We start from the raw sequence: 27,776 nt of genomic DNA, 5'->3' as shown, positions 1-27,776 counted from the left end.
ACTTATCGAAAAAAAAACATTTTTTTTTCTCTTACAGGAATAGGATAATGAGGCTGGCATTTGTGTTGTTCACTTATTTTCTGCCCCTGGACTTTCCCAAATGGCTGCAGAACCTTTCTGGGCAACCGACAGTTCAAAACGACATCCATTCTGAGAAGCAAGTTAAGAGGTTGGCTACCTAGTAGTTTATTACACGGTCCTAAACGATATAGGTTTTCCTAGCCAAATCAAGTTTTAAAGGAATAGTTAAAAAATGGCCTTTATTCGGCCTACGCTTTTAACGCATGCAAATAGTGTCGAGTCAGCAGCTCATACTTTTTGGGGGTCAAGTAGTCTTACTTAACGTGATGATATGATTCGAAACATTTTACGCCTGAGACTCGAGTCAAGAAGAGCCTTAGCGTTTTAGGTTTCGTTGGTCAGCTGAAATATTTTCTTTCAATATTGTCGTTACAGCACACATACGCTTCATTAACCGCTTGAAGCTTTTAGCGTTTTGTCTGCACTGGTGATTTTTATCGACACGATTTCGTAAAATGTAGCTATACTTTGGTGCATTTTGTGACAAACCGTAAAAACCATGCTGTAACCTGCATAGGATGGCAAAATAAAGGGGCCGTCAGCAATGGGTATTTTTGTTTTCACTCTTGTCTTTGCCATGCGTTTTCCGGTGGGCCTAGAGTCGATTAAAAATATTTGCGTCTCGTTTTAGTTAGTGCGGGAGGTATATAAATTTATGGAATCGAACGCTGTTGCGTTTAAACGAAGCTATTTTTTATTTCGAATCTAGCATTGGACCCTCGAGTCACAATTCAGCTCAAAGTCGAGGACCTTAATTATGCGCTTTGTGTCCTAATCACATCCCATTAACCCAGACGATTTTCTAGTGCTTTAGCAAATGCATGCTGTTGACCTTCCTCAAATCTGAATTTTTCACTAATACTAATGGCAACTTGTTTGTTTCATTATGCGAAAGGACTGACATGGGTGACAAAGTAAAATGGGAATATGTATGAATGTGATAAAAATAGATTGGTTTACCTTTCGACACAGTTAATGACTACGGCAGTCCAAAAAATGAGTCACTGTTTTTATTTTGTTTGTAAGAGATTTATTTATCCCAAAGTATAGGAGAGATAAGCTCTTTCAGACAGTGTTGTTCAAGTGATAGGGATAGCGTTTTAAACAGTCGAAAGCTATATAAAGCAATAAAAAACACCACTTTACTCGCATGACTAACAACAAACCAATCCTAAACTAAGTATTTCGTGTTTTTCCGGCTCAGCACACAAAAGCCAGACGATGAAAAGATCCGGCTCCGCAAAATGCTGCAAGTCTGGGACAGCAGCCCGGGCCGCCACCCCGTCGGGGCCAAGACGGTCGGCCTCGGCCAGATGCTGGTCTGCGGAACCTTCACCCTCGGCCTTGGCGCCACCGTGGTCAGTCTGTCGGTCATGCCCTTTAAATCGGTCGACTCGTACAGCTGGTATCTACTCTTGGTGATGTCCACCTACTACTTATGGGAGCGACTGCTTAAGAACACCCAGAACGCGCTTATTTTCATGTTCGACGACTTGCAGGTGCGTTGGTCAACGATTTGTTCACGAGTGTATTTAAGTTTTTGAGTTTATGCTGTTAGCAAGGTATTTTCGTAACGTCTCCAACTCTCCATACAGCCGCGTATGGCGGCGGCGTTGTAACAACAACTTTGGCTCCAAGTTAACGACTTGGCTTGAGTGCGCTTAAGTATTGTTTTTAAATGACCTGACTTATACTTTGACAAAACGAACCTAGTTAAGATAAGTCATTTGTAAAAATGAAATTATTTTGCCTTAAGTCAATTATGCAAATTACCTAGATTAACAGTATTTGCATTTATTAAATACAGTTTTGATAAAACCGGGAAGTTTTTTTTGGATTTTGCGGTTGCTAATATAGGGATGTCCGTGAAAAAACGGATCGGAGCTGATACCCGAAGCCAAGTATCTATACTTGTCCCACACTATAGGGTGGCAATGGCATCTGTGCCGATCCGATACCAAACATGAATATATAGGCTTTACAGCCATGTTTTGCGATTCAGCGCTGATTTTTTTTTTTTTTTTCCTTTAAAGATAAATTTATCAAAAAACAGTGTAGGTTAACAACAGGGGGTATATGAACTTCTTAAGCAAAGTTTGGGCTTTATAAACTTGGAAATAAAAGTTTAATCTCATCCATTTTGCTTGTTTAGGCATATAGTGATGACGTCATTTTATATGGAATCGGATTGCGACACTTTTTTGTCAAATATCAAGTATTGGTATAAACATAAATGCGTGCCTGAAGTCTCCTAGTAAGAAAGCAACTCGTTCCACAATGAAAAACTTATTGGCTTGCAAACTGTACTGGGCGTCTTTGTTTTCGTATTGGAAATCTTCACATTAGGGAAGTACATCATTATTAAACTCAAAAACAAATTCCAACAGGTCAAGCTCTACCGTTCTTTGCCACTTCGTTCTTTGTCAAGGCAATACGGCCGCTTATGTGACGTTACGGTTCCTCTTTTCGTCCGAACCCATCTTTATCGCCTACTGATTTTCTTGTCTGACATCAATATGCAGGTAAGTGCGAACAGGAATAAACTTAACGCAGCACCAAGTTTTCCTGAGAACAGTTTTTTAACCTATTGTTTTTCGAAAACATTAGCAGGGTTGCCAGATGGCAAAAATAATTAAAAAAAACTTAGCTGAAAAAAAGCCAAATCTACTACAAACTCTAACAAAGCCATTTTTTTTCCTTAAATTAATAAAAAAATGCAATAATTGGTCATGCTTGTACCTTGAATTTCTCTTTTTGTGGCCATTTTTTCTTAATTTTTTGTCTCTTTGTAAATTTTCTTGGAAATTTTTTATCTTTTTGTAAATTGTTTTTGGCAATTTTTCTCTTTTTGTGTTGTCTGATCTCTTCTTAACATAATACCCATAAAAGTTTTGAATAAAACAAAAATAGCCTAAAAAATTCAAATTTTATTGGGATTTTTTTGGAAAAAATAAGAGGTTCAAGAAAAGTCTAAATTTTCAAATTTGGCTTTAAAAAATCCTAACTGGCGACCCTGAACACTAGCTTAGTGCTAACTAATAATTTTTCTTAATTTTTTTTTGTTCGTAGGAAGCGGCTGACCCAGTGCTGGAAAATTACGAGAACGTGGGATCGTTGTTTAGACGAGCCATAAAGAGCGAGTTGAGACCTCTTCATTCTGCCGAGGTACAAATTGATAGGGTAGCACAGTGTTTCTCAGCCTTTTATGGCTAGCGGCACCTCTCAGAAATGATAAATAGATTGCGGAACCCGTGTAAGATTTTCCGTAGGTTATTCACTATAACAGTGTTTCCCAACCATTTTTACACTAGTGCCCCCTTGGGCTCAGTATTATTTCATATCGCCCCCCTCATCTTGCTTTACAGTAAAGTATTATATTAATCGTTGTCTAACATCATATTGTCTTCACTTTCGTTTCGATAAGCTGTCAGTGATATTTTAGGTTGCCTAATACATTCACTATTGGAATTTATACATACATTATTTTACCAGGTTATGTCATTACCAGGAAAAATTCATATCTTTCTGCACCAAGACTTTAAATCCTTTTCTAGTCGCGGGCCACAACCAAACTCATAAATGTCTCTGTGGGCCGCGCTTAATGTTAACTAAGAAAAATGTTAGAACAACCGTGAATCAGGCGGGCCTCGGATTTTTTTATCCATATTAATAATGAAAAGTCTAATAGTGTTTGTTAATCTTTTGAAGTCCGGGCGCACCTGGCGAGCGAAGCGAGCGCGATTTTTGGGGGGTATAACGGCATGTCTTTTAAATTTCCTGCTAGTTTTTATTACATTGGCGAAAAAATAAAAAATGTTAAAAAATATATGTCTAATATTTTTGAATACGTTTTCCGTTTGTCCGCGACACACTTGGCAGCCTTCCGCGTCCCAACGGTAAAGAAGCGCTGATCTAGTCCAAAGACAGCATCAAAACGTAAACAAACTGGACGTAGAAAGATCATTCGCGCAGCGCGAAAATTTTTCGCCCGTACTAAGTTAAAATATTCAAAAAGTATTTAAAATGGACTCGTGTCTAGTTGTCAAAGAGTCGGCGGGTAGAGGGCCGTAGATTGGCGACCCCTGCTTTAAATATACAAACATTTTGCTGCGTATAAAACGGTGAAACGCAACAACAACCAACAGCTTTACATAAGAAAGCCAATTATTACGTAACAATGGTCGGGAAACTACTACAAGTTCGCAGTACGGTAGTTGTCATGTAAGTTTAAAAATTACCTACGTCCTACAGTGCTGTTTGTTACTATTTTTATGTGAACTTTTTATAAAATTTTGATATAAGTACTTTCATGTAACGCCCCCTTATGTGCGTTCAGCGCCCCCCAAATCATGAAAAGACTCAAAACGCCCCCTTGGAACTCGCCAACGCCCACAGGGGGGCGGTACCGCCCACGTTGGGAACCTCTGCACTATAATGTCGCAATAAACGGAACTGGAACAACACACATAAGCTCTACACAACGTAGAAAGATATAATTGGATTTATTCCACTCTAATCATACACAAAAAAAGAGTTGAGCAAAAATCAGATTCCGAAAGATTCTCCAATATCTCAGGGCACCCTCGAGCATTAGAAATGGCACTTTGAGGTGCCGCGGCACCCTGAAAGAGAACCACTGGGGTAGCACAATAACATTTGAAATATTTAAAATCAATCGAAATGGTGAAAGCGAAACAAACTTCTTGCGATTTGTTTTTTTAATTCTTGTGAGCTGAGCAAATACAAATGATCTCTATGTATTGAAAGTAATATTTAAAGTTGCGAAATACAGGTTTTTAATATTTTTAACTAATTGTCGAAAAACAGAAACTGATCCTGTGAAATAAAATATTGGAAAAACGCTTTGTCCATAATTACAAGTTACCGTCTATAAAATTAAAAATTTAAGTCTATAAAAAAAAAAAAAAAATTTTGTAAAACATGTGGCGTCAAATGAGTAAACCGGGATTTGCGTTTCAAATACTGGAGTATTTACAAAGTTTTCCAATCCTTCAAAGTTCGTCTCGCAACACGGAAATCAACTCAATTGCAAAATGCAAGAGGCCGAAGGCTTGTCCATCAAATTTAGAACTTCGCCAGTTCCGTAATTTGCAGCATTGTTACGTAACATAGACTTAATGGTCGACTTTGGACTTTACCGTTCGTCACAATGCTGCAAGTGTTGTGCCCAACTGTCGAAAAGTAGGCTACACTCGTTTTAGTTTCAAACTTTAGGAGCATTTGTATGTCAAAGATAAGATTTTAGTTGCTTACTTTTGTCGTAATTACGAATTGGGTTAATTTTGATTTTTGAAGGTCCACGGCACGCAAAATTTGTTTTAAAAATTTACTGGTCCCTAAGCTAAAAAGGTTGACAACCGCTGGCTTGAAGTGTCCGGCCGAACAGGACTGAAAATACCCGCCACAGCTTCCAAAAGTGTAAACAAAACCATGCAATTTTTTTGGCAGTTTCTCAGTAGCCCGCTGTTTGATGATTGCCGTTTCCTTGCGCATATTAATAATAAACAGCAATGCGTCCGGCCTGCAGGTCACGTATACGCCGGAGAGATGGCCCAGATAAGCGATTGCTTTGCAGCTGTTTGCTAAAGCACTGCAACATATAAAAAAATGCTGCTGCGGGCGATGGGCGAGTTTTTTTTAGCGATTTCAACCCCTTTTTCGACTTGACGAAGTTTTTTTGGCCTGACCAGTGAACTTCCAACTTCCAAGGCAATTTTTCGATGCAAAATGCGAACAATAATGTCAACGTGTTGTTATAACAAATCAGATTACTTCTTTTATTCTATTTAGGCATGTTATTTCCTGTATTTAAATAAATAAATAAATTTATTTTTTATACTTAAGAACCTCAAAGAATTATATGTGTAATTAAATTAAACCCATTAGTGAGAACTGTGTACGGAAAGTGTTACACCGTTTTTGTATTTTATTGGTGCTTAATGATTAACAAGTTTGTTGCAAAAACTAGTTGTCTTTGTTTGGCCTCCTATACGGTTTTGCGAAGGCCTTCTATAGGAAATATATATTTTGATTAAACGCATTCTAGCAGCATTACGAACATCAACAACATAAAACTCACCAATAGGGAGCTACAGCATTTTTGTGCAACGAAAATGGGCCACGAAAGAATAAATAACATGTTTTTAAATATGATCTGCTGTTTTTGTTGTAAATATATTTCATAAAAATTTATTGATCTACAGCATTTTGCGCAACGAAAATGGTCCACGAAAGAAAAAGGTTGAGAACCACTGATCTAATAGATAGCCTCTCCATTGCAAATATGCCAGGACAACGGCTTCTCGACAAAGTCGTACTTTGACCGGAGTCGACCTTGGTTATCTTTAACTTACTCTGCAGGCTTGGTTTGTTTACCTTGTATAACAGAGCTACCGGATACGAATTTAGGTCAATTTGCACATTTTACAGGGTTTCGTAAACTTTTTTACCGCAGACCCCATAAAAAATATGTTTGCCTTGCGTGGACCAGTGTAGACAACAAATTTTAGAGATAACGTGATGTCACAATACAATAAATCTCCAAAATACTTTTTATTCAACGCCTTTCTTTAAAAAAATGATTACTTTTGAAATATAATCAGGGCTTCAGGGACCCCCTAAAACTAGGTCACGTACCCCAAGGGATTCATGGACCCCATTTTAAGACCCCTGCTTTAAACATAATTAAATTCCATGTACGTTGAAATCCCTTGTAGTCCAGATAATCCGCTTATCATTTTAGTTTTTTCCAATTTAGATTAGAATTAGCGAATTCCTAAAAAAAACGAATTTGAACTAGAATAACATTTGATTACTCACAATCAATTTCATTTAAATTGCGAATTATTCTCCAAATAATGTGAATGGTTAATATTTGTGTGATAATTTTTATGCATTTTAGCATAGCTAAGCTTTTAAGACTATATAATCGCCTTTAAGTCTTTCCGACCAAAGAGTTTAAATTCAAATTCTTTGTTTTGACTGAGAGACTAAAAATGCCGTTCGACAAACTAGCATTTTTGGTAAAATCCAAATTAGATTAGAGCTAGAATTAGAGCACACAAGCAATTCACAAATTGGATTAGAATAAGAATTAGCCGCATTTTGCTCTAATTCATTGAATTAGAAAACTAGAATTATCTAGTTGTCCAAGTCTGCTTACTAGGCATACTTGAAACATTCCAGGTGGTGAGCCCGGCAGATGGAACGGTGCTGCAGATTGGTCGAATCGCCCAAGGCGTGGTGGAACAAGTGAAGGGCGTCAACTACTCCCTGAGGAACTTTCTTGGGCCTCGATCGGGCCGCGGTAAGGTTTCTGCTTTTGTTTACCGCCGTCGAGTGTTTTTACCTTTACTGGATCAACCGTTCTTTTTTAGTGGTAAATATTTTACACAGAATATTTAATTTTGATTTGTGTGTTGTCTTTAACCAGTGGTTCCTAACCTTTTTTGTCTTGTGAATCCTGTGCCCTTATAGTCGATAATAAAATCGAATTCCCCCCTACAAATTTGGTTTGCTAAACTATCGTTTACATTAGTATTTTAATGTAATTCCTAGAAAGTACATCCACTTTTTGCATTGCTGCCTTGAGTCGATAATACGAGAACTTTATTTTTCTTGGCTCATATATGGCAAATGCAGCAATAACACATAGCGCGGACAACCATTGTGACAACCCCCCCCATTTTATGATTTTGTTTGAATGCTCTCCGTGGCGAATGTAAGGTTGTAAGACGCCACGTGTGGCGTTCAGCCATTCGACATGCCGCAAAGCAGTAGTTCTTAACCTTTGCCAACCTGTCGAACCCCCAAGTCATTTTGCAAGCTTTCGTCGAACCCCAAATTTTCGTTCAGTATTTCTTTTTTCGTCCTATGTTTACCATCAAATTGTCCGGATCCAGGATTTTTGTATTGAGGGAACACGAAAGTTGTCATGGATGACTCAAACATGACGTCATAAAACATTTCGTCTTAAAACACCTGCGGTTCTGTAGCCGACCCGTGCGCTAATATGGAACTGGAACTGGGCTTAATCAAATGGTTTGATTGGTCAAACTTTCAATTTAAAAGGTTTCGTGACGCTTTGGAACACAAAGTAGACTCGAATTTAATTTTAAATAACAGCATTTATGTTTCAGAGGACGTTCTTGTCGAACCCCTGAAACAGCTTCGTCGAACACCAAGGGTTCTATCGAACCCTGGTTAAGAACCACTGCCGTAAAGCATAGACCCCAGTCTTAAAGGCGTAATACATATACTGGTAACTTATCGTGTCAGTATAGGATCTAACCGCGTATAAAAATGGACTAGAGTTGTATGACTGATTGTTTCAGTTTTGCAATACAGTCAGCAACGGATTGCCTGGAGCACAAACCTTTGTAAATTAAACGTGCAACTATAAGTTGTTTTCTAAAGCACTTTTAACCTTTAAAATATCTCGCTGCCAACGTTTGCTTGTCGCGTGCTTTCAACGCATATTTTAACAACTAAATAATGTTAGGTTTTTTGTTCATCTAACATACTTTACAACAGTGTTTCTCAGCCATGGTTAGCGGCGGCCAAAAAAGTACAGCGTGAGTACAGCATCGAAGCTTTGACGATCATTTCTCTTTGCTGGAGTTTGTAAGCGAACTAAGCCTGGCTAATTTATCGGTGCGAATTTAATTACACTGAGCCGTTTCTTTGTACTGCTTTGGCTATATTCTAATATTTGGATAACATTTATTCAGGACATCCCAATAAATCTAACCGTATACAGCTACTGCAGTTGGCGACCCAACCAGAACAAACGGCGACCAAATTTTTGAGAAAATCGTTTTAAAACATGACGATTTTGACAGATTCGAACAACCCTCTTCAGAAGTACGACCGCCAGCTCTTGCATGACCCCAAGCGGAACAGTCTGTACAGCTGCGTCATTTATCTCTCGCCAAGCGATTACCACCGATTTCACTCGCCCGCTGAATGGCGTATGGAGCACAGGCGGCATTTTGTTGGTGAGTCGCATTTGCTTTTTAATAAAGCTTCAAACGTACGATGAACATTAACACTTTTATATATATTATTTTGATTGTTGCCGTGAGAGTTTCGAGCAAGTAACGTTCAACAACTCACAGTTGCAATATAGATGGGAAGGTTTTAGTTTCATTTTAATCTAAATAAAAAAACTAGAAAAAAAACAGTAGAAAACTGGCGGCTAAAACAAAGCCTATAACAACGAGCAAACTTGCATATTTAAATTGCAATCTCACCGTTGTTAAAGTATTTCCTGTATTCCTAAGCAATAAAACCTCAGGCCATAGAAGAGCATACAGGCATTGTTTGGGAATAAATCTGTTTTACGGTTTCCAGATACATAAACTCTTTTATTTAAAACCACAAAGCAATTTTGTTCACATTCACGACCACTCGGTTTGCTGCCATTTTGATGTTTGAGTAGGGCGACTCTAGTTTTGCCACGTAAACTGGATTGTTTAAAACGGACACTAACAGTCGAGCTTTCAAACAGAAACTGTTTGTTAAATACTACAGTAGATGTTGAACTTTTACCCTACAGAGTCCCATAGAGCAGAAAATCGATACGGCGAAAGAAGACAAAGACACAAAATCATTTGAGCAAAAAAGCGCGAATGACGCGCAATTCTTAGGCCATAAGTATTTTATTTTGAAATAAAGAAAAGCAAAATTAATTAAGTTAAGGGTGGTGGCTATGTATCTTTCCAAATATTTAAAAACGAACTATTATTTGCGTCTGTAGTGAAGTTCCAGTTCATAATTTTTATCCTATTTATGAACTCAGAGCGTATGCCAGAAATGGCGTTAAACACGGCAGCTTGCGCTAAAAAAACACAGCGGTGCGTGGCCTATACGGGCTTATACGGGCGGCACGTGTGTTGTTTTACCGCTGTAACCACAATTGTCGTTTGCCACGTAAAATCAAACCACGTTTCAACTGTATAGAATTGGTTGTGTCAATTGCAAAATATTTTACGTTGTTGTGTTATACGATTCACCCCTTGGGTAGTCATGACGTCATTAGAAAGCTTTCATGAATGAAAATGTGGAATTATTTATTTTCTGTCAAGTTGCAATAGAAATTGCGAAAACCTTTTAATTAGTTCCTTGGGAAAAAGGAATTTAAGGAAACATCCAGCTTCCACCAACGAGCGGCGCCAATTGCTAAAAAACACAGTTTTGTGGTGCTTATATACGGTTGTTTTACCGCTGTCAAAACGCCACAACGTCAATTGTCGTTCGCCGTAAAAAATCAAATCACGTAAATTGGCGTGAAAATCCACCTCCATCAACGACGTTGTATCTTATATTAAACCTTCGTGCATATGTCAGAACCAGCGTCGAAAAAAAGACAGTTTACGGCGCTTTTGCGGTTGTTCTACCGCTGTCAAAACTCCATAACCTCAATTGTCGTTCGACGCGTAAAATCAAACCACGTATATTTTGGCGCGAAAATGAAGCTTCCATCCACGTGGTTTGAATTATTTTGTATTAAAACTCAAGAAAAGAACCAGCGTCATACACAGCGCATTGCGCTAACAAAACACAGTTGTGTGGCGCTTATGCGGCGCCATTCAGATCTTTGTGGTTCGATTTACGTGGCGAATGACAATTAAGGTTACGGAGTTGACTCGTATATATCAAAACTCCGTGCGTAGGCCAGAACTAGCGTCAAACACAGCGCCAAAAAGCACAGTTTGCTTATACGGCTGTTTTTTCCGCTGTCAAAACCCCGCAACCTCAAATGTCTTTTGCCGCGTAAAATCAAACCACGTAGATCGGCGTGAACATCCAGCTTTCACCAGCAGGTGGCGCCATATCGACTGGTGCTCTCTCCACGGCGGCCCGTAACGCCACAGTCTTGGACGCCGTTTCGTTAGTGGCCAGGAAGCTAAAGGCCGCAACTCGCCCGTCGGTTCCACTTTTAAGAAAACTTGCGCCGAGCATCGCTATGTTCCTCGTATGGTACTCGAAAAATGCCTCGTTGATTGCGTGCTCCCCCAGCACGAAGCTCTGCGTCCGCTTCTCGTTCTCGAATGTGGTGAGGTTGAGCAGCGAGTAGACGGGTAGAAAGTCGACCTACGCGCGTAGTGAAAAAATTAAAACGTAAAAAGCGACAATTTCACCTTTTTTTTTTCAAGAAAATAAAAAGTATGGACGCTCCTTTGGGTAAGTAAGCCTCACTACAGTTTTTATTGCGTGATTTCCTATATTTCCTAAGTTTAACGATAATCAATTTACGAAAGTTTCACAAAAACATTATACCTGGCCCGCAATCGTAATTTCTAATAGTTATCCGACCCCCGATGGTCAGGCCTTGTATTTATCTCTCCCTTCATAAAAAAGGCTCGGTGAAACCTGGCCGATGGCGTCACGTCTCCTTTTAATCCAAAAGCTTCGTCAATTCAACCAAATAAATGCATTTTGTCGCGATCGCGTGATTAAGCTGCTAAGCTGCCTTTGCCGCAGAGAACTACACGTGTTTTTATGATTATTTGGTTCATAGTACCGTGCTTATTTTTTCATAGTATCGTGTTTATTTATAGTAGCGTGCTTATGTTTTCATAGTATTGTGCTCATTTATGGCAGCGTGCTTATTTTTTGGTCTTAGAAGATGTTAACCCTGATTATAGTATACAATGAGCAAGACACAAAGTCTGGCCTGCGTTGAATGTCGAATTTACGACCTCGGCCAAACTGGGTTCAACGGTAGAAGGAATTTTTATAAGCGCAAGGCGAAAAGCCGTCAGCGCATAAGTTACCGTGCTGGAGTCCACATTCTGGCAGTCGATCAGCGTTAAGTTGCCGATCCTCGAGTAGGCCAGCACGTTGTAGAGCATTGCGCTCACGCCCGAGCTTGATAGCAAGTCGCAACAGATATGAGCGGTATCTGCCGCCCACCAGTGGCGACCCGCCGTAGCTCCTCTCAGCGCGCCGTCGCTTATATCGTCGAAGGTCTGCGACGCACACTCGCAGTTTGCCGCCGACTTGAAGATGGTTTGGAAAACCCGAAGATTGAAGCAACTGAACACAAGCGCAGTAAAAAGATTGGTTGGTTGGTTGGTTGGTTATATAGGTTGGTTGGTTGGTTGGTTATATAGGTTGGTTGGTTGGTTGGTTATATAGGTTGGTTGGTTGGTTGTTTAGTTGGTTGGTTGGTTATATAGGTTGGTTGGTTGGTTATATAGGTTGTTTGGTTGGTTGGTTGGTTATATAGGTTGGTTGGTTGGTTGGTTGGTTGGTTGGTTGGTTATATAGGTTGTTTGGTTGGTTATATAGGTTGGTTGGTCGGTTGGTTATATAGGTTGGCTGGTTGGTTGTTTGGTTGTATGGTTGGTTGGTTGGTTGGTTGGTTGGTTGAAAACTCCACAGTAGTTTTAAGAGTACCTTGGGTATTTTAATGCTGATTTTGTATACTTAAAAAGCCCGAGTAAAACCAGGATCAGACATTCTTAAAAAGAATATCACTTTCGCTCATACTGGCATCGTCATTTCTATGACTAAAGTTAAATCACATATACATATAGCAAGTCTATACGCAACTTATTTTTTTACCTTTCTATTATGAGGTCGTTGTCGTCTCCCCAGACCTTGGTAAAGCAGGTACAGTTCTTGACTTCACTGTCCGAAGTTACCCGCAGAAATGTGTACTTGGCGTCGGCCGTGGTTAAGACGTGAAGTGTTGTGCAGAGTAGACACGTAACAAGCACCCAGCGGCCTAAGTCCATTAAGCGTGGCATATTTGTTGGAGTCCGGAATTGCTTCACGTTAGAGCATGTTGCAAGATTTGGTTCAAATCATTTCTAACAGTTTTTTACCATTGATTTTTTTTGCGTTTACGTTCGATTATACAGCCTATAAAGAACAATATTTAACGTAAACCGCAGACGTTTTTGCTAACATGTAAATCTGAGACCTAAAAACTTGTTTTTGGGGGGGTCCGAAAATAAAAACTTTACTTTGTAGCATAATAGTTAGAGGTTGTAGTAAGATATAGTAAGAATATCAAAGCCTATACAGAAGTATAGGTAGCATTTTGGACGTTTCGAATACCTCTTTACTCATTTTCAACTAAGAAGAAATAAAAACATTTACTTTGCAGCATAATGGTTGGAGGGAGTAGTAAGACGTAGTAAGAATATCAAAGCCCATACAGAAGTATAGGTAGCATTTTGAAAAATTAAGTTGAAAATAAAAAAGAGTTATTCAATACGTTAAACATGCTACCTACTTCTGTATTGGCTTTGACATTCTGAGAAACATTTACCAATCAATAAAATGGAGTTCAGTGAAGATACACTTTTGACGAACATGTCAATCAGGGTAAACTTTAAGTGCAAGGGGAATATCACCCTTCAATGAAGAGTGGTTTTGCTGAATCGTAAGCCGTCAGTCAACAAGTGAAGGTTTGCCCCACTCTCCTGTAGTTCAGCTTTTGTGTTGTGACAGTACCTACGTTTAGTTCGAACCTGACAGTGCCACGCCCGTCTTTGCTAACTGTAATGTGTGTTCAGCACCTCCATCAATCATATGGCTCGTATTAATCTTATAAACGATCTCTCTTCACCGTAAAGCAGTGGTTCTTAACCTTTGGTAACCTGTCGAATCTCTATGTTATTTGCAAGCTTTCGTCGAACCCCAAATTTTCGCTCCGTATTCTTTTCTTCCTCTTAGCAGCTAAAACTGGACATATTTAAAATATAAACTTGCATTTATATAGGTTAAAATGTTCAAACTACAATTTATAACATTACATGACTCCTTGGCACATAAAAGAGATTCGAATTTAGCTTAAAATAACAGCATTTATGTTTCGGAGGACGTTCTCGCCGAACCCTTGAAACAGCTGCGTCGAACCCCAAGGGTTCTATCGAACTCAGGTTAAGAACCACTGCCGTAAAGGACGCGCTTTCGTTATGATATTTAAGTGTCTACCTTAAAATCCAGTCAGATTTTTATCGCTGTGTGTTCGTGTCACCTTCACACTAACTAGAGAAAACCGCTTTGAAGCGTTCATGTTTATATAATAGACTGGGTTTACATAATAGAAAGTTAGCTATACAAACTCTTGGGAGTTAAGCGTATTATGTCTAGTTGTCGACCTTCAAAAAACAGGAGTGGGCGATTCAGTATATACGGTCTGTCGGCCCATAATAAAAAAATGACTTCGTTGAGAAAAGACTGCGGCTTGCTCCCTCTGATTACTTTCTCTTTAAAGACGTGACCTTAAAATCGTGCCCATGTTATCCCAGTAGGCTAATTGACGTTTAGCATGACCATCTGATCACTTTGCGCTGGGTTATCTTTTCCTACATGCCTTTGTACCTGTGTCAATGCCTTGTAAAATATGCATATTCAAGTGGTCAACAAAACTGTCCTAGCGCTTTCCCTTAAACCATTATAAACAAACCATCACAAACAGCGTGTTTTGGTTTAATTCTATTTCGAGCGACGAAGCACTGTTGTGCGAAAGTTTGACAACATTACAAACCAATTTGTCGTTTAACATTGCCAGCTGATATCTTTATTTATTAGACATTGTTTTTATCAATAACGATACACGTAAAAAGGGCGTCTACACAGTGTTTCCCAGTCACAAATAAATAACCAGTCAAGTCATAATACGAACAAGTCAATTCATCACAAAAATATCACAAAACATATAGCCACCTTATCGTTTAACACAGGGGTTCCCAAGCTGTGGGCCATGGCCCCTTTTTCAAGGGAGCCATGGAAAATTTGAAAAAGAAGAGGTCCATTTAGTTTATTATCTATAAGTCTACTCCACTATAACAAAAGAAATCAATTAAAACTTCATAAACTCTTGAAGCTACGAGAAGAGACGGCAACCCGATTGAACTTTGAGAAAGATAGTTTGACCACATTTTGGGAAAAACTAAGCAATTCATACCCTAAGCTTAATGATATGGTCATGCCATTGCTTTTGCCTTTCCCATCAACATAACGTTGTGAACATGGGTTTTTAACAATGTTATATCTGAAGACAAAGCAGCGTGGCGTCTTTGATATTCAATATGACATTCGGCTGGCTCTTACCACAACTAAACCAGCAGTTAATACATTGTCAGAGCAAAATCAAGCTCAACCATCACATTAACTGAATATGTAATAACTAATTAATGAACTGTTTATTGTGTGTTGTACTTATATCATTTTATCATTCTAACTCCCGGATATACTTTTAACAAGTTTTTAATTAAATTGGCGTTTCATTTTTTTTAAAAAGGTTAAAAAAAAGCATATTTTTTTCAAAAGGTTAAAAAAAATAGGGAGAACCATTGATTTTTCAAAACTTTCGAAGGGGGCCACGGTGACCCCTAGTTTAACATGCACAAATTGAGATAAAGAACCTGATTTTACAAAAATAATGCCTAATGAAATCACTTCATTTCAACCCAATTTATTTGCCCAAAAGACTTAAGTAAAGTCAGTTAAAAACTAGGAGTCATTACAACACTGCGCCTACAATTTCTAAATCAAGTAAAATGATGAAAATCAATAACGAACCATCGAATAACCTTGGCTTTGAAAAACTTTCAAAATGTCAACGTGACGACGGAGGACGTGGCGAAAACCAATGATAAACAGTATCCGGCCTTTTCGGGGTTCAATCGATTTTCAGCTACCCGTTTGAAGGTTGTCGCGGCGGTCGCTTGCCAACGTGGAACTTCGCGTGTGACATCGGAGCGAGGCATTGTGCGCGATGTTTATTGAAATAACAACAATCCGACGAAATGAAAACGCAAGTTCCATTGTCAAGGCCGGCGCCGCCTTTGGCGATAAACTTTGGTTTAAATTTATGCGGGAATTTTGCTCCGCCGCCTAAAATCTACGTGGCCTCCTGTTTCTTTTGTTAGCCAAAGGCTCGGACTCGAGATTTCCTTAAGCTGCCTTTTCCTAAAAGAGATGTTTTGCGTTTGCACAAAGACCACGTCAGTTGAGGAATAAAGCATAGTAAATAATTTGTACCATGAAACAGCTTCTTAAGATGTCACACTTGCCAACAATAGCGACTCTTTTTTACAAACCTTATCTTTACGGCCAATGCTCTGCTTGCCATGATTTCAGACATTCTTAACAATACTTTGCAGTGTTTTACTTTAATTTCGGCAATACCGATGCAGTATCTCTATTTATCGCTTTCTGTACCTACAATAAAGCTCACCTTTCCTCTTGAAAAAAAAACCCAGATAATTCTCTGTACTCGAAATCTCAGTATTGGAGCCGCCTCTGGCTAACCGAACTGGGCAGCGAATGGTGACATTTTTATTTGTACAAGGCTCTGAGATAACAAGAAGGCCTTAAAGAAATCGATGTTTCTTTGTCAACGCCCGATTGATTGTGTGCCCGACTCCATAAAGTTTATACGCGCGCACCGAAAGAATTGTTGTCGTCGTCGGGATATGGAACCCACGAAGCGCTTTGTCGTTTTTTTGTTGTATTTTCGGACCAAATTGGACGAACTTGGGAAGCAGTTGTGTGGCAGTTATCAGCGCGACCTAACCCCGGTCGCCCGAACGCGTATGATAAAAGCGTGAAGAGCATCTTTGATACACTCTCCCAAATATAAACATCTTTATAATGAATTGCAGAGCCAAAAAGGTCGAGTAGATCAACATCATTTTTATTAGGAGGTTTCGATACAAGCTTGCATATTAAAACTCAGAATGACAAGAATTGCGTCCCGCCTTTTATAAGTGATGCTTGAATTGCTTTCAGCCACATTAACTGAATATTATACAAGTTCGTGTCGAAACGTCTAAATCAAGACTGTTTAGTAAATCACAGAACGTTAAAGTTGTACACCTTTATCAAATCTGGGGAAGTTCGTGGCTCGACAAACAACAAGAAATAAAATCTTGGTCTTTAGCGTTTACGACCAGCCTAACTTTGTGTACGCAACTACGCATGCCTTGATACACCAGGAAAAAGCTCGAACCAATATATTTGGACAACAAAGAAGTTACCTAAAATTCCGCTTTATCGAAATTGATTTTTAGGAGTTTTTAAAATGCTTGAAATAACATCGTTTCTGACAAAAACAGCTTTGTGCGACTTCTGGCTAGGCCTGAACATTCTGGTCTACAAATGCCTTGAAGCACCACAAATATGCTCGAGCCAAAATTATTGGACAACAAAAAAGTTACCTAATCAAAATAGATTTCTACGATCTTTTGAAAGGCTTGACTTAACATCTCTCTTGACAAGAACAGTTTATACACCATCTGGCTATGTTTGATGGACACTCTGGTCTTTACACATGTCTCTATACACTGGCTATAAACGGAGAGTCATCAAACACTGTCGCCAGCGCTTGTGGAAAATCTCTTTAGCCCCTTGCTTCACGGTCGCTTCATTCGGCTCCAGTCCCTATATCGCGCTTGTGTCAATATGACGTAACAATGCCAGTCGAGCGTACGCCTCCCCTGACCCGCGTCACCGGAGGCCGAGGGTGGATTTTATCTCCGACCCAGCTTCGGAATGTACAACTTTGAATCACTTAGCGCAGTGGCTCCAAGATGCCATTTTAACGCGGGTACCGAGAGATATTTAAACTTATTTAGGATTTTCAATTTTTTTTATTAGAAAGCTTCTTGATAATTTTTTTGTGTACGATAAAAGTGCTAAAAATAAAAAAAAGTTTTTTCAACCTTGCCGCACAGTTAATGTGCTGTTTCAATCTCGTTCATTGTAAAGTTACATTTAACCACTCAGCAAAAATACGAGCAAGGGTGCCGCGAACTATTTATAATTTCTGTTGGGGTGAAGTCAAAAAAGGTTGCGAAACACTGATTAGTGCTTTTCAATTGCAAATGGCCTTTTTCTTATGACCATTTTGTGCCTCAACTACACGTGCTTTTTCCACTCCATAATCGATTAAGCGGGCTCCTTTGTGTTTTTCCTTTATTGTTTGTCTGGTATATATTTTTTTTCGCCTATAGTTGCAATTATATTGCCCGGAAGACGATTGGACAGATAAGTGATCGAAGCGCTGGCACTTTAACGCAATTTTGCCGAAAGAACAATTTTACTATTGAAAGAATGCCCCGCTGCAACAGTATATTCATAATCGTTTAAACTGGCCATTTAAAGCAACTGAGGTCCCTAACCGCCGAGATGGGAAAATTAACAGAGAGTCGAGAAAAAAATGTGAGTCATTTTTGAAGCGTGAAACTAAATGACTGTGAACTGACGTATGGAATCCTGTAGCAATCCTTCCAACCTCATTTTTTTGCACAAACGTTTGCCTGACGCCAATTTTCTTTGAACAAAAATTATGTTTTTTTAAGCTTCGGTAAAACTTTTCACGCACTGGTAACAAGAAAGCAGTAGGGAAAATTACCAAATCTGGATTTTTATTTTGGCGTTACTTACCTTTGATAACAGTGACGTTAATTGACAATTTGCTCACTTTGCCTTTGCGTCTCAGTGTTGCGTAACGCAAACAAGTTTCCGGTTAAATCCGCACAATAGAACATTCCCGACTCCGTTTTGACTTGTGGTTAGTCTTCTGAAGCTAGAAACTAAAACCTCGGTTTTAGATTTACTCTTGTAAAGCAGCTCGAAATGCTTTTTGATTTTAGTATTTGTAGCTCTGCTCCAAGGATGGCGACGCATACAGTTTAATTTTGTGAAAATTATCGATCGCATATAAGTATACCGACATAAATGTCTAATTTTTTTGTCTTTCGCGGTTTACTTTGGACGAATACCTCAACATAAAGTTTTTTTTGCTGGTGCTTGTCCGTGTTACGTTTCTTAAGTTTGCAACTGCGGTGTTTGTAACTCTAACAAGGATATAAACTGATGTCCCTGTGGAAAATTTAACTTTTAACCGGACTGGCAGAATCTTGTCGGCATTTTGGCGACTATCATTTTTGCTTAAATTCCTCGTTTTTTAGTCTCGTGTCAAAGTTAAATGCTGTGTTCGCCCAGAAAAATATTGATCGAAAGGGTTGTGCGAAGAAAATAAAAAATTATTTTTAAATGCAATTTTTTTGGAACCAATTTTTTCGGTTTTCTGGCTGATTTCGGCCGAAATAGTCGCCAAGTCGCCAGCATACTGCCTTTAACCTAATCCGACTCTTTGTGCCTGCAAAGTATTTTACACCCGCATGGTAAAATGCATAGGATCACCGTTTAGATCTGCTTACAATGGCTAACAATGATTTCAACTTGCGCTTATAGTTCAGGTTCAGCCTAACAGGCCGCGGTTTACCAGCTTTCCCCATACTCCATCCCTCACACACGAGCGGTTACTGGTTTCATAAACTTTGTTGCCACAATGACTAGGGAACGTATTCCCAGGCGCCCAAGGTCTTTTGTTATAATCACGCCTGCAATGTTTACCTCGCGACTTGGCGAGCTTTAAGGCGGCCTGTCAAAACTTTAAGTCTGTTTGTCGTTCCATGTTTTGAACAAATCGCAAGAGTAAAAAATAATAAAAATAACTCGAAGGTACGCCTTTTTATGACGCCATCCGAACACACTTAATTGGATTTATAATTTATCTTTTTTTATATCAATCGCAGTATCAAAAAAGTTGCACTTATATTTTATGTAAAAGTTTTTATTTTAGCTGAAGGCGTCTATGCGACAATGCCATGGTATGCCTATAGATGACTAAAGAAAAAAATTGCTGTTGGTACCAAATATTTATCTGATTTTTGTCGTAATATTTTTAGACGACGCCAGATTTTATAAACAAAGATTTAGGGTAAATTGATTATAGCCTATTCAAAAATTGAAAATGAATAAAGAGGTCTTACAGTTATCCGCTCCCCGATAGTCAGGTCTTACAGTTATCCGGCTCTTCATAAGAAAAGTTTGGTGAACCCTTGTGTAAACCAACCTTAACACTTTTACCACCATCACACTCCAGGTGACCTACTGAGCGTCAACCCGCGTCTGGCGGCCTGGATTCCCGACCTTTTCGTCCTCAATGAGCGAGTGGTGCTGAGCGGAAGTTGGAAACACGGCTTCTTCTCTATGACTGCGGTGGGAGCCACCAACGTGGGATCAATCCTGGTGTACGGCGATCAGGTAAGAAATTGAGAGATTTGGGCAAGCTTATTAGGAATTTGGGCAAACTTATTTAGGGATTTGGGCAAACTTATTTAGGGATTTTAGCAACCCTTATTAGGAATTTGGGCAAACTTATTTAGGGATTTTAGCAACCCTTATTAGGAATTTGGGCAAACTTATCTAGGGATTTTAGCAACCCTTATTAGGAATTTGGACAAACTTATTTAGGGATTTTAGCAACCCTTATTAGGAATTTGGGCAAACTTATTTAGGGATTTTAGCAACCCTTATTAGGAATTTGGGCAAACTTATTTAGGGATTTTAGCAACCCTTATTAGGAATTTGGGCAAACTTATTTAGGGATTTTAGCAACCCTTATTAGGAATTTGGGCAAACTTATTTAGGGATTTTAGCAACCCTTATTAGGAATTTGGGCAAACTTATTTAGGGATTTTAGCAACCCTTATTAGGAATTTGGGCAAACTTATTTAGGGATTTTAGCAACCCTTATTAGGAATTTGGGCAAACTTATTTAGGGATTTTAGCAACCCTTATTGGGAATTTGGGCAAACTTATTTAGGGATTTTAGCAACCCTTATTAGGAATTTGGGCAAACTTATTTAGGGATTTTAGCAACCCTTATTAGGAATTTGGGCAAACTTATTTAGGGATTTTAGCAACCCTTATTAGGAATTTGGGCAAACTTATTTAGGGATTTTAGCAACCCTTATTAGGAATTTGGGCAAACTTATTTAGGGATTTTAGCAACCCTTATTAGGAATTTGGGCAAACTTATTTAGGGATTTTAGCAACCCTTATTAGGAATTTGGGCAAACTTATTTAGGGATTTTAGCAACCCTTATTAGGAATTTGGGCAAACTTATTTAGGGATTTTAGCAACCCTTATTAGGAATTTGGGCAAACTTATTTAGGGATTTTAGCAACCCTTATTAGGAATTTGGGCAAACTTATTTAGGGATTTTAGCAACCCTTATTAGGAATTTGGGCAAACTTATTTAGGGATTTGGGCAACCCTTATTAGGAATTTGGGCAAACTTATTTAGGGATTTGGGCAACCCTTATTAGGAATTTGGGCAAACTTATTTAGGGATTTTAGCAACCCTTATTAGGAATTTGGGCAAACTTATTTAGGGATTTTAGCAACCCTTATTAGGAATTTGGGCAAACTTATCTAGGGATTTTAGCAACCCTTATTAGGAATTTGGACAAACTTATTTAGGGATTTTAGCAACCCTTATTAGGAATTTGGGCAAACTTATTTAGGGATTTTAGCAACCCTTATTAGGAATTTGGGCAAACTTATTTAGGGATTTTAGCAACCCTTATTAGGAATTTGGGCAAACTTATTTAGGGATTTTAGCAACCCTTATTAGGAATTTGGGCAAACTTATTTAGGGATTTTAGCAACCCTTATTGGGAATTTGGGCAAACTTATTTAGGGATTTTAGCAACCCTTATTAGGAATTTGGGCAAACTTATTTAGGGATTTTAGCAACCCTTATTAGGAATTTGGGCAAACTTATTTAGGGATTTTAGCAACCCTTATTAGGAATTTGGGCAAACTTATTTAGGGATTTTAGCAACCCTTATTAGGAATTTGGGCAAACTTATTTAGGGATTTTAGCAACCCTTATTAGGAATTTGGGCAAACTTATTTAGGGATTTTAGCAACCCTTATTAGGAATTTGGGCAAACTTATTTAGGGATTTTAGCAACCCTTATTAGGAATTTGGGCAAACTTATTTAGGGATTTTAGCAACCCTTATTAGGAATTTGGGCAAACTTATTTAGGGATTTTAGCAACCCTTATTAGGAATTTGGGCAAACTTATTTAGGGATTTTAGCAACCCTTATTAGGAATTTGGGCAAACTTATTTAGGGATTTTAGCAACCCTTATTAGGAATTTGGGCAAACTTATTTAGGGATTTTAGCAACCCTTATTAGGAATTTGGGCAAACTTATTTAGGGATTTTAGCAACCCTTATTAGGAATTTGGGCAAACTTATTTAGGGATTTTAGCAACCCTTATTAGGAATTTGGGCAAACTTATTTAAGGATTTTAGCAACCCTTATTAGGAATTTGGGCAAACTTATTTAGGGATTTTAGCAACCCTTATTAGGAATTTGGGCAAACTTATTTAGGGATTTTAGCAACCCTTATTAGGAATTTGGGCAAACTTATTTAGGGATTTTAGCAACCCTTATTAGGAATTTGGGCAAACTTATTTAGGGATTTTAGCAACCCTTATTAGGAATTTGGGCAAACTTATTTAGGGATTTTAGCAACCCTTATTAGGAATTTGGGCAAACTTGTTTAGGGATTTTTGCTTTCGATATAATTTTCACTTTTATAAACTTTTTTCTTCATAATTATTGACCTTTTAAGGTCGAAACACAAAAATTTGTTTCGCCAATTAACCCCCAAGTACACTTGTTATCGTACCTACCATTACTACCACTTTATTTTATCAAACATCACTATAATCTCAAAAGAAAGTTTAAAATTACCTTTGGCCATAGGCAGGGTTACCATACTGTGCTTATTTCTAAGATTTGTGCTTATTCAGGTTGCAGTGCCTTAGAAAATACTAATGTGCTTATTTATAAGATGTGCTGTGCTTAGTTTTTAGTTATGTGCTTAGTTTGGCTGATTTTAGAATCGATTAAGCCTTACTATCACTACAGTTTGTATTGCATGGTTAGATGGTTTCTTATATTTAACGATAATCAATTTAGTAAAGTTTGACAAAAAATATCTGGCCCGCGATCGTAAATCCTAACAGTTATCCGGCCTCCGATGGTCAGGCCTTACAATTATTCGGCCCTTTATGAAAAAACTTTGATGAACCCTGGACGAAGGCGTCACGTCTGCTTTTATATTAAAAGCTTTGCCAATTCCACAAAATACACGTATTTTTGCGATTAAGCTGCATTTGGCGCGGAACAACAAGTGTTTTCAGGACTATTTATATTTGTATGTCCCCTCCACCCCCCAAAAAAAAAAAATCCTGTATCTTCGACTAGTCATCCGTAGCCTTTTTTATTTTTTCGTATTAGCTTGTTTTTTGGTCTTAGCAGATGGTAACCCTGGCTATAGGTGTACGGCACCACCGGGCGCCGAAAAGGGTCGTCATATAAAGTCTTGTGAAAAAAAAAAGTTTAAATCGAGGCGTTGCTCATTTTTGCAGACTCTACGCACCAACCGTCCTAACTTCGTACCGGGAACTTACTACGACCACGAGTTCGACTCGCACGGCGTACCCTTCAGCAAGGGCGACTCAGTGGGCGAGTTCAAACTCGGGTCCACCATCGTACTCATTTACGAGGTGAGTAAATCGATGAGTTGCAAGGAAAGCGCCTTGTCTTATAATTTCTATTCGAAAAGGTGCTATAGATCTGTATGAATTAAATACAATATCATTAGTTACGAGCTTGAAGCTCGGCTCATCACAGGAAATATAGAAATACGTTTGATAAGTGGATTTTTCGAAATTGAATTTAAAGACTCGAGTCAATGCACTTACGTCACTGTGTTTCAATGACTTGACTTGACTTAAGTCTTTTGGGCGAAATGACTGTACTTGACTTAAGTCTTTTGGGCGAAATGACCGTAGTTGATTTAAGTCTTTGGGCAAATTAACATGACTTGGCGTAAGTCGTTTGGGCAAAATGATTTGACTTGACTTAAGTCTTTTGGGCAAAATGACTTGACTTAAATCGTTCGAGCAAAATTATTTCACTTGACTTAAGTCTTTTGGACAAATAACTCTGGTTGAAATGAGGTGTTTTCATTGATTCGTCCCAATTTTTGCACATAAAACAACTCGCCTGCTGTATATGTTGAGTTTTTGTGATGCCTGCGTGCTAAAGCGTGTTCACCGACAATATTTAGTTTTTATTCATGCTACATTATTCTGTAACTAAAATAGAGTGTATTTCCTTGCGATAAGTAAAACTTAAATCCACGATTTTTTGCAGGCTCCGAGGCACCAAAGTCACGTGGCCCCCCTCAGTCACGTGATCAAGTACGGTCAACCAATCACGAGCTGACACGTCTAAATAGCAGCCAATATCCTAGGTTACGTAATTGTCAAGTCTGTATTAGGTTTACTACCTTATCTAACATTTTTACACCTAAGTAATTGACTTAAGGCTATCGCAATTTGGTACAATTAAACACAAATAATGTAATACATGCAGATTGAGATTTAGATACATTTCCGAGTGGCAATATCATGAAATTATGGCATATAAATATATACCAATTAACTTGGAGCTGAACACACACACACACACAACACGATTAATGTAATATTATAATTCCATAACGCCACCTTTTATTGCCCGATGTTCGATATACGTATTTTGTCTTTTATACTTTTATTTATGATCTTATTTGTTGAACCTCGACTGTTGCATGCTGCAAACCATACAATTAGGTCAAATTTACACAATTATAAGATTGTTTAGGAATTATTTTTCCCTTTTCTATGCGCAGTAAATAATGAATTGTGTTTTTTTTTCAGTAATTTATATTTCTCGATAGAAAAATATTCTTCGCTGATTACTCTTAATTCCTATTCCTTATATTCGACTATTTTTTTTTTGTTGCTCGCATGGTTGTCGGTCCTTTCGGTGCGTTAATTAAACGCAGATTACGAAGTATAAACTATTTAATTCATTCCAATTACGATTACCATTCTCTGGTGCGAGTTTATTTTTGCAATAATTTGCAAAGAGATCTCTCCTAAACATAAATATGCTCTTTGGGCACTTTAAATTCCAACTAAAGCTAAATCAGATATTTTTCCGAAATCTTTAATTGTATTGCAAAAATATTATTATTTTGTACGCATGGACCCGAAAAGTATGCGACTATAGTCGATAAATTTTACCGAAAATACGATGAATATTGCAGTGCGCCCTGTTGCGCAAATCGCGCCATACCTCCATTTAAATGTTCGCGAAGCGATATGACTTTCAAAAAAATTACTAAACGATCAACTTGACATTTTTAAAAGGTAAATAACGTCATGAGTTTTCTAGTTGCTGCAATTTTTACGCCTTCTATTTGAGAATAAGATATAGAAAGCGATGTCTAATAATATCGGATGTGAGCTGCGGAGTCGGACTCGGGACTCGAGTAAGACCGCGTAAAACTACCCGAGTCCCGAGTCCGACGTGCGCATGCGCAGTATCAAATTTTAAAACTGTAAAGGCGGCAAAATGTAAGTAAAAAAAAGTGAAAATTGCAAATGTGAAATATTTTTAAGCCATGTAATGCGGGCGGACCAATTTTGACACCAATATGAGTGGATTGCAGAAAATCCACCTTAATTTAGCTGCGTAAATGGGTAAAATACAGGCTGTAGAGTCGGAGCAGGACTCGGGACTCGACAAAATCTTACATTTGGCCGGAGTCGGACTCGGGACTCGGGATTCGCACTCGGGTGTATTTTTTGGGCCGAAGTCGGACTAGGGAGTCGGACTCGGGTTGTTTTTAACCGACTCCGCAGCCCTGGCCGGAATTTTCGTTTTACTAAACATTGTAATGTGCTACGAGCCGATTTTACGACACCTTTATGTGCTAAAAGTCAAAAACAAGTTCAAGGGGTCGGGGTCGCGTCTTGACGTTTGCTTTACATTCCTATGTGTACAACCTGAACGCGGCGCCGTTGATTTTTGGGTTTTCCCGGAAATCTACTAAAAAATCCTAACAGTAATTCAGGACCGTTTACGGCAGGGGTTCTTCAAATTTTTGTCGCACTGACCAATTTGGTTTGCGTTGGCCAGGGTGGACATGATTTTTTTTCTACTGATGGCGTTATGATAACGGTGGACTTTGGAACCCTGCGGTTTCGGTCGTATTAATGTGCAAATATTAAACTTAAATCGAGGCGAAATACACCTAAGGATATTCAAAAGCGTTTTTTTGTATAAATTTAAAAAATCTTTCTATTTAAGTTATTCACAAAGGTTCTAATAAACCTTTATGATTTGTCCACGAACCCCCCGGAGGATCCATGGACCCCAGTTTTAAGAACTTGTGGTAACGGTTTTGTGTTCGTTAGAGTTAGGCTAATCGAGATTACATTACTTCAATTTGTATATCTTTGTTTTTTGCGATATATATTGTCGTTATAATTTTGGTGTGCTTTTCCTCGATTAGTTGATTACCAACGATGTCACTATACGCTGCGATTCGCCTTGCTTTTAAATATTTACCAAAATATCTTTTTTTTAGCTTTTAAATCTTAAAAAAATTGTTTTTCTGTTTTCTTCTTTCAAATCATCCGATAAAAAATAGTATTTCTACTTTCAGCATCCGATAAAAAACCGTATTTTTTTAAACATATTTACAAAAAATATTATTAATATCAATATTAAGCCTTTAATTTCCGTGCCTCTTTGCTGATAACGTTTTTTCTTTAAAATTACAAAAAATAATTAATAAAATTATGTTCAAACTATCGTGTCGTACTTTAACAACAGTTAAACTTTTAGGTTACAACGTCTTTCAAAGCATGTCTTTGTTAGAATAATCTCCAAAGTGTGTCGCTAACTTTAAGATTTTCGCAAGGCTTCCTGAATTTGTTGATCAGTTTGAACCAAAACAAGCTGCGATGCACGTGACCCAAGAGCTGGTATGGAGTCGGCTTCTTTGTTTCCGATTTGGCATTTCTTACGTCACAACACGTTTACGCACTGCATCAACGGAAATCGAAAAACCAAACTAAAAACATGCGCAACGCAGTGGATTTTTTCGAATGTATACTTCTAGCTGCTGAAATGTTTTAGAAAAACATGAATCCAATATATATTTCGCAAATATAGTTTTCTTTAGAATATTGTAAAAAAGGGTTATATTTTGTGTGTCGAAAACTGATTTGCAGTTCATTTAGAAAACTAGTATTTTGGGTGGCTAATTTACGTCGCAAGATAATTTAAGTCATGCGAATTCCTTGAAAAAGTTTGTTGGCCAATGTTTACTGCTCAATAAACTGTTGTAGAAGTAAATGCATCAAGGTATATTGGTAGAAGGTACATTTAGTCAGAGAACATCAAGAAAGCAAAGCATGGCGACCTTTATAACAAAAGTAAGGTAATGTTTCTTGCAACTGCTGGCCATAAATAATAATAATTGTATATTAGGCCTATGGCCTAAATTATTTTCGGCGTTTTTCTGTTGTGCTCAGTAGTAAAAAACATCCAAAAGCAATAGTTGTTTGGCGCTAAATCAGGGGTCGGCAACCTACGGCCCGCGGGCAGGATTCGGCCGGCCCGCCGCCTCTTTGACAAACTAGACACGAGTCCATTTCACATACTTTTTGACTATTTTAACTACTAGTGCGAAAATTTCAGCGCTTCGCGCGAATGTTTATTCTACGTCCGGTTTGTTTACGTTTTGATGCTGCTTTTACAACTAGATCAGCGCTTCTTTACCGTTGCGCCTTTGGAAGGCTGTCAAGTGCGTCGCGGAAAAACGAAAAAAAGCATTTTAAAAAAATATCCGAGGCCCGCCTAATTCACAGTTGTTCTAACATTTCAATAACACAATTCTTAGTTATCAATTTTGTGCGGCCCGCGGAGA

At 38.3% G+C, this 27,776-nt stretch overlaps 2 protein-coding genes across 2 annotated transcripts; one reads left to right on the top strand and one right to left on the bottom strand.

The window, feature by feature from the left end:
* The first annotated feature begins 42 nt into the window (after window positions 1–42).
* LOC146166750 (phosphatidylserine decarboxylase proenzyme, mitochondrial-like) lies at window positions 43–26,593 on the top strand. Its single transcript, XM_083384442.1, has 9 exons — window positions 43–169; window positions 1,286–1,580; window positions 2,469–2,603; window positions 3,151–3,246; window positions 7,288–7,408; window positions 8,943–9,098; window positions 20,021–20,181; window positions 23,374–23,511; window positions 24,164–26,593. Exons 1-9 carry the CDS (start codon window positions 48–50, stop codon window positions 24,233–24,235), a joined length of 1,296 nt encoding a protein of 431 aa, XP_083240568.1. The 5' UTR covers window positions 43–47; the 3' UTR covers window positions 24,236–26,593.
* On the bottom strand, window positions 9,466–13,045 carry LOC146166751 (uncharacterized). The gene is made up of 3 exons (XM_083384455.1): window positions 12,673–13,045; window positions 11,880–12,141; window positions 9,466–11,196 (listed from the first exon to the last, which is right to left on the bottom strand). Exons 1-3 carry the CDS (start codon window positions 12,855–12,857, stop codon window positions 10,882–10,884), a joined length of 762 nt encoding a protein of 253 aa, XP_083240581.1. The 5' UTR covers window positions 12,858–13,045; the 3' UTR covers window positions 9,466–10,881.
* Window positions 26,594–27,776: the final 1,183 nt, after the last annotated feature.

This window comes from Ascidiella aspersa, chromosome 1 (assembly GCF_963924565.1).
Source record: "Ascidiella aspersa chromosome 1, kaAscAspe10.2, whole genome shotgun sequence".
NCBI classification, from domain to species: Eukaryota; Metazoa; Chordata; class Ascidiacea; order Phlebobranchia; family Ascidiidae; genus Ascidiella; species Ascidiella aspersa.
This window is presented reverse-complemented; position numbering and strand designations above follow the sequence as displayed.

Excerpts from the sequence above, each read along its gene's own strand:
- LOC146166751 (XM_083384455.1), bottom strand. The coding sequence starts at position 12,857 with ATGCCACGCTTAATGGACTTAGGCCGCTGGGTGCTTGTTACGTGTCTA. Across the intron at positions 12,142-12,672 it reads AACGACCTCATAATAGAAAG|TTGCTTCAATCTTCGGGTTT; the intron begins GTAAAAAAATAA and ends GCTTGTGTTCAG. Across the intron at positions 11,197-11,879 it reads AGAATGTGGACTCCAGCACG|GTCGACTTTCTACCCGTCTA; the intron begins GTAACTTATGCG and ends CTACGCGCGTAG.
- LOC146166750 (XM_083384442.1), top strand. The coding sequence starts at position 48 with ATGAGGCTGGCATTTGTGTTGTTCACTTATTTTCTGCCCCTGGACTTT. Across the intron at positions 9,099-20,020 it reads GCACAGGCGGCATTTTGTTG|GTGACCTACTGAGCGTCAAC; the intron begins GTGAGTCGCATT and ends ATCACACTCCAG. Across the intron at positions 20,182-23,373 it reads TCCTGGTGTACGGCGATCAG|ACTCTACGCACCAACCGTCC; the intron begins GTAAGAAATTGA and ends TCATTTTTGCAG.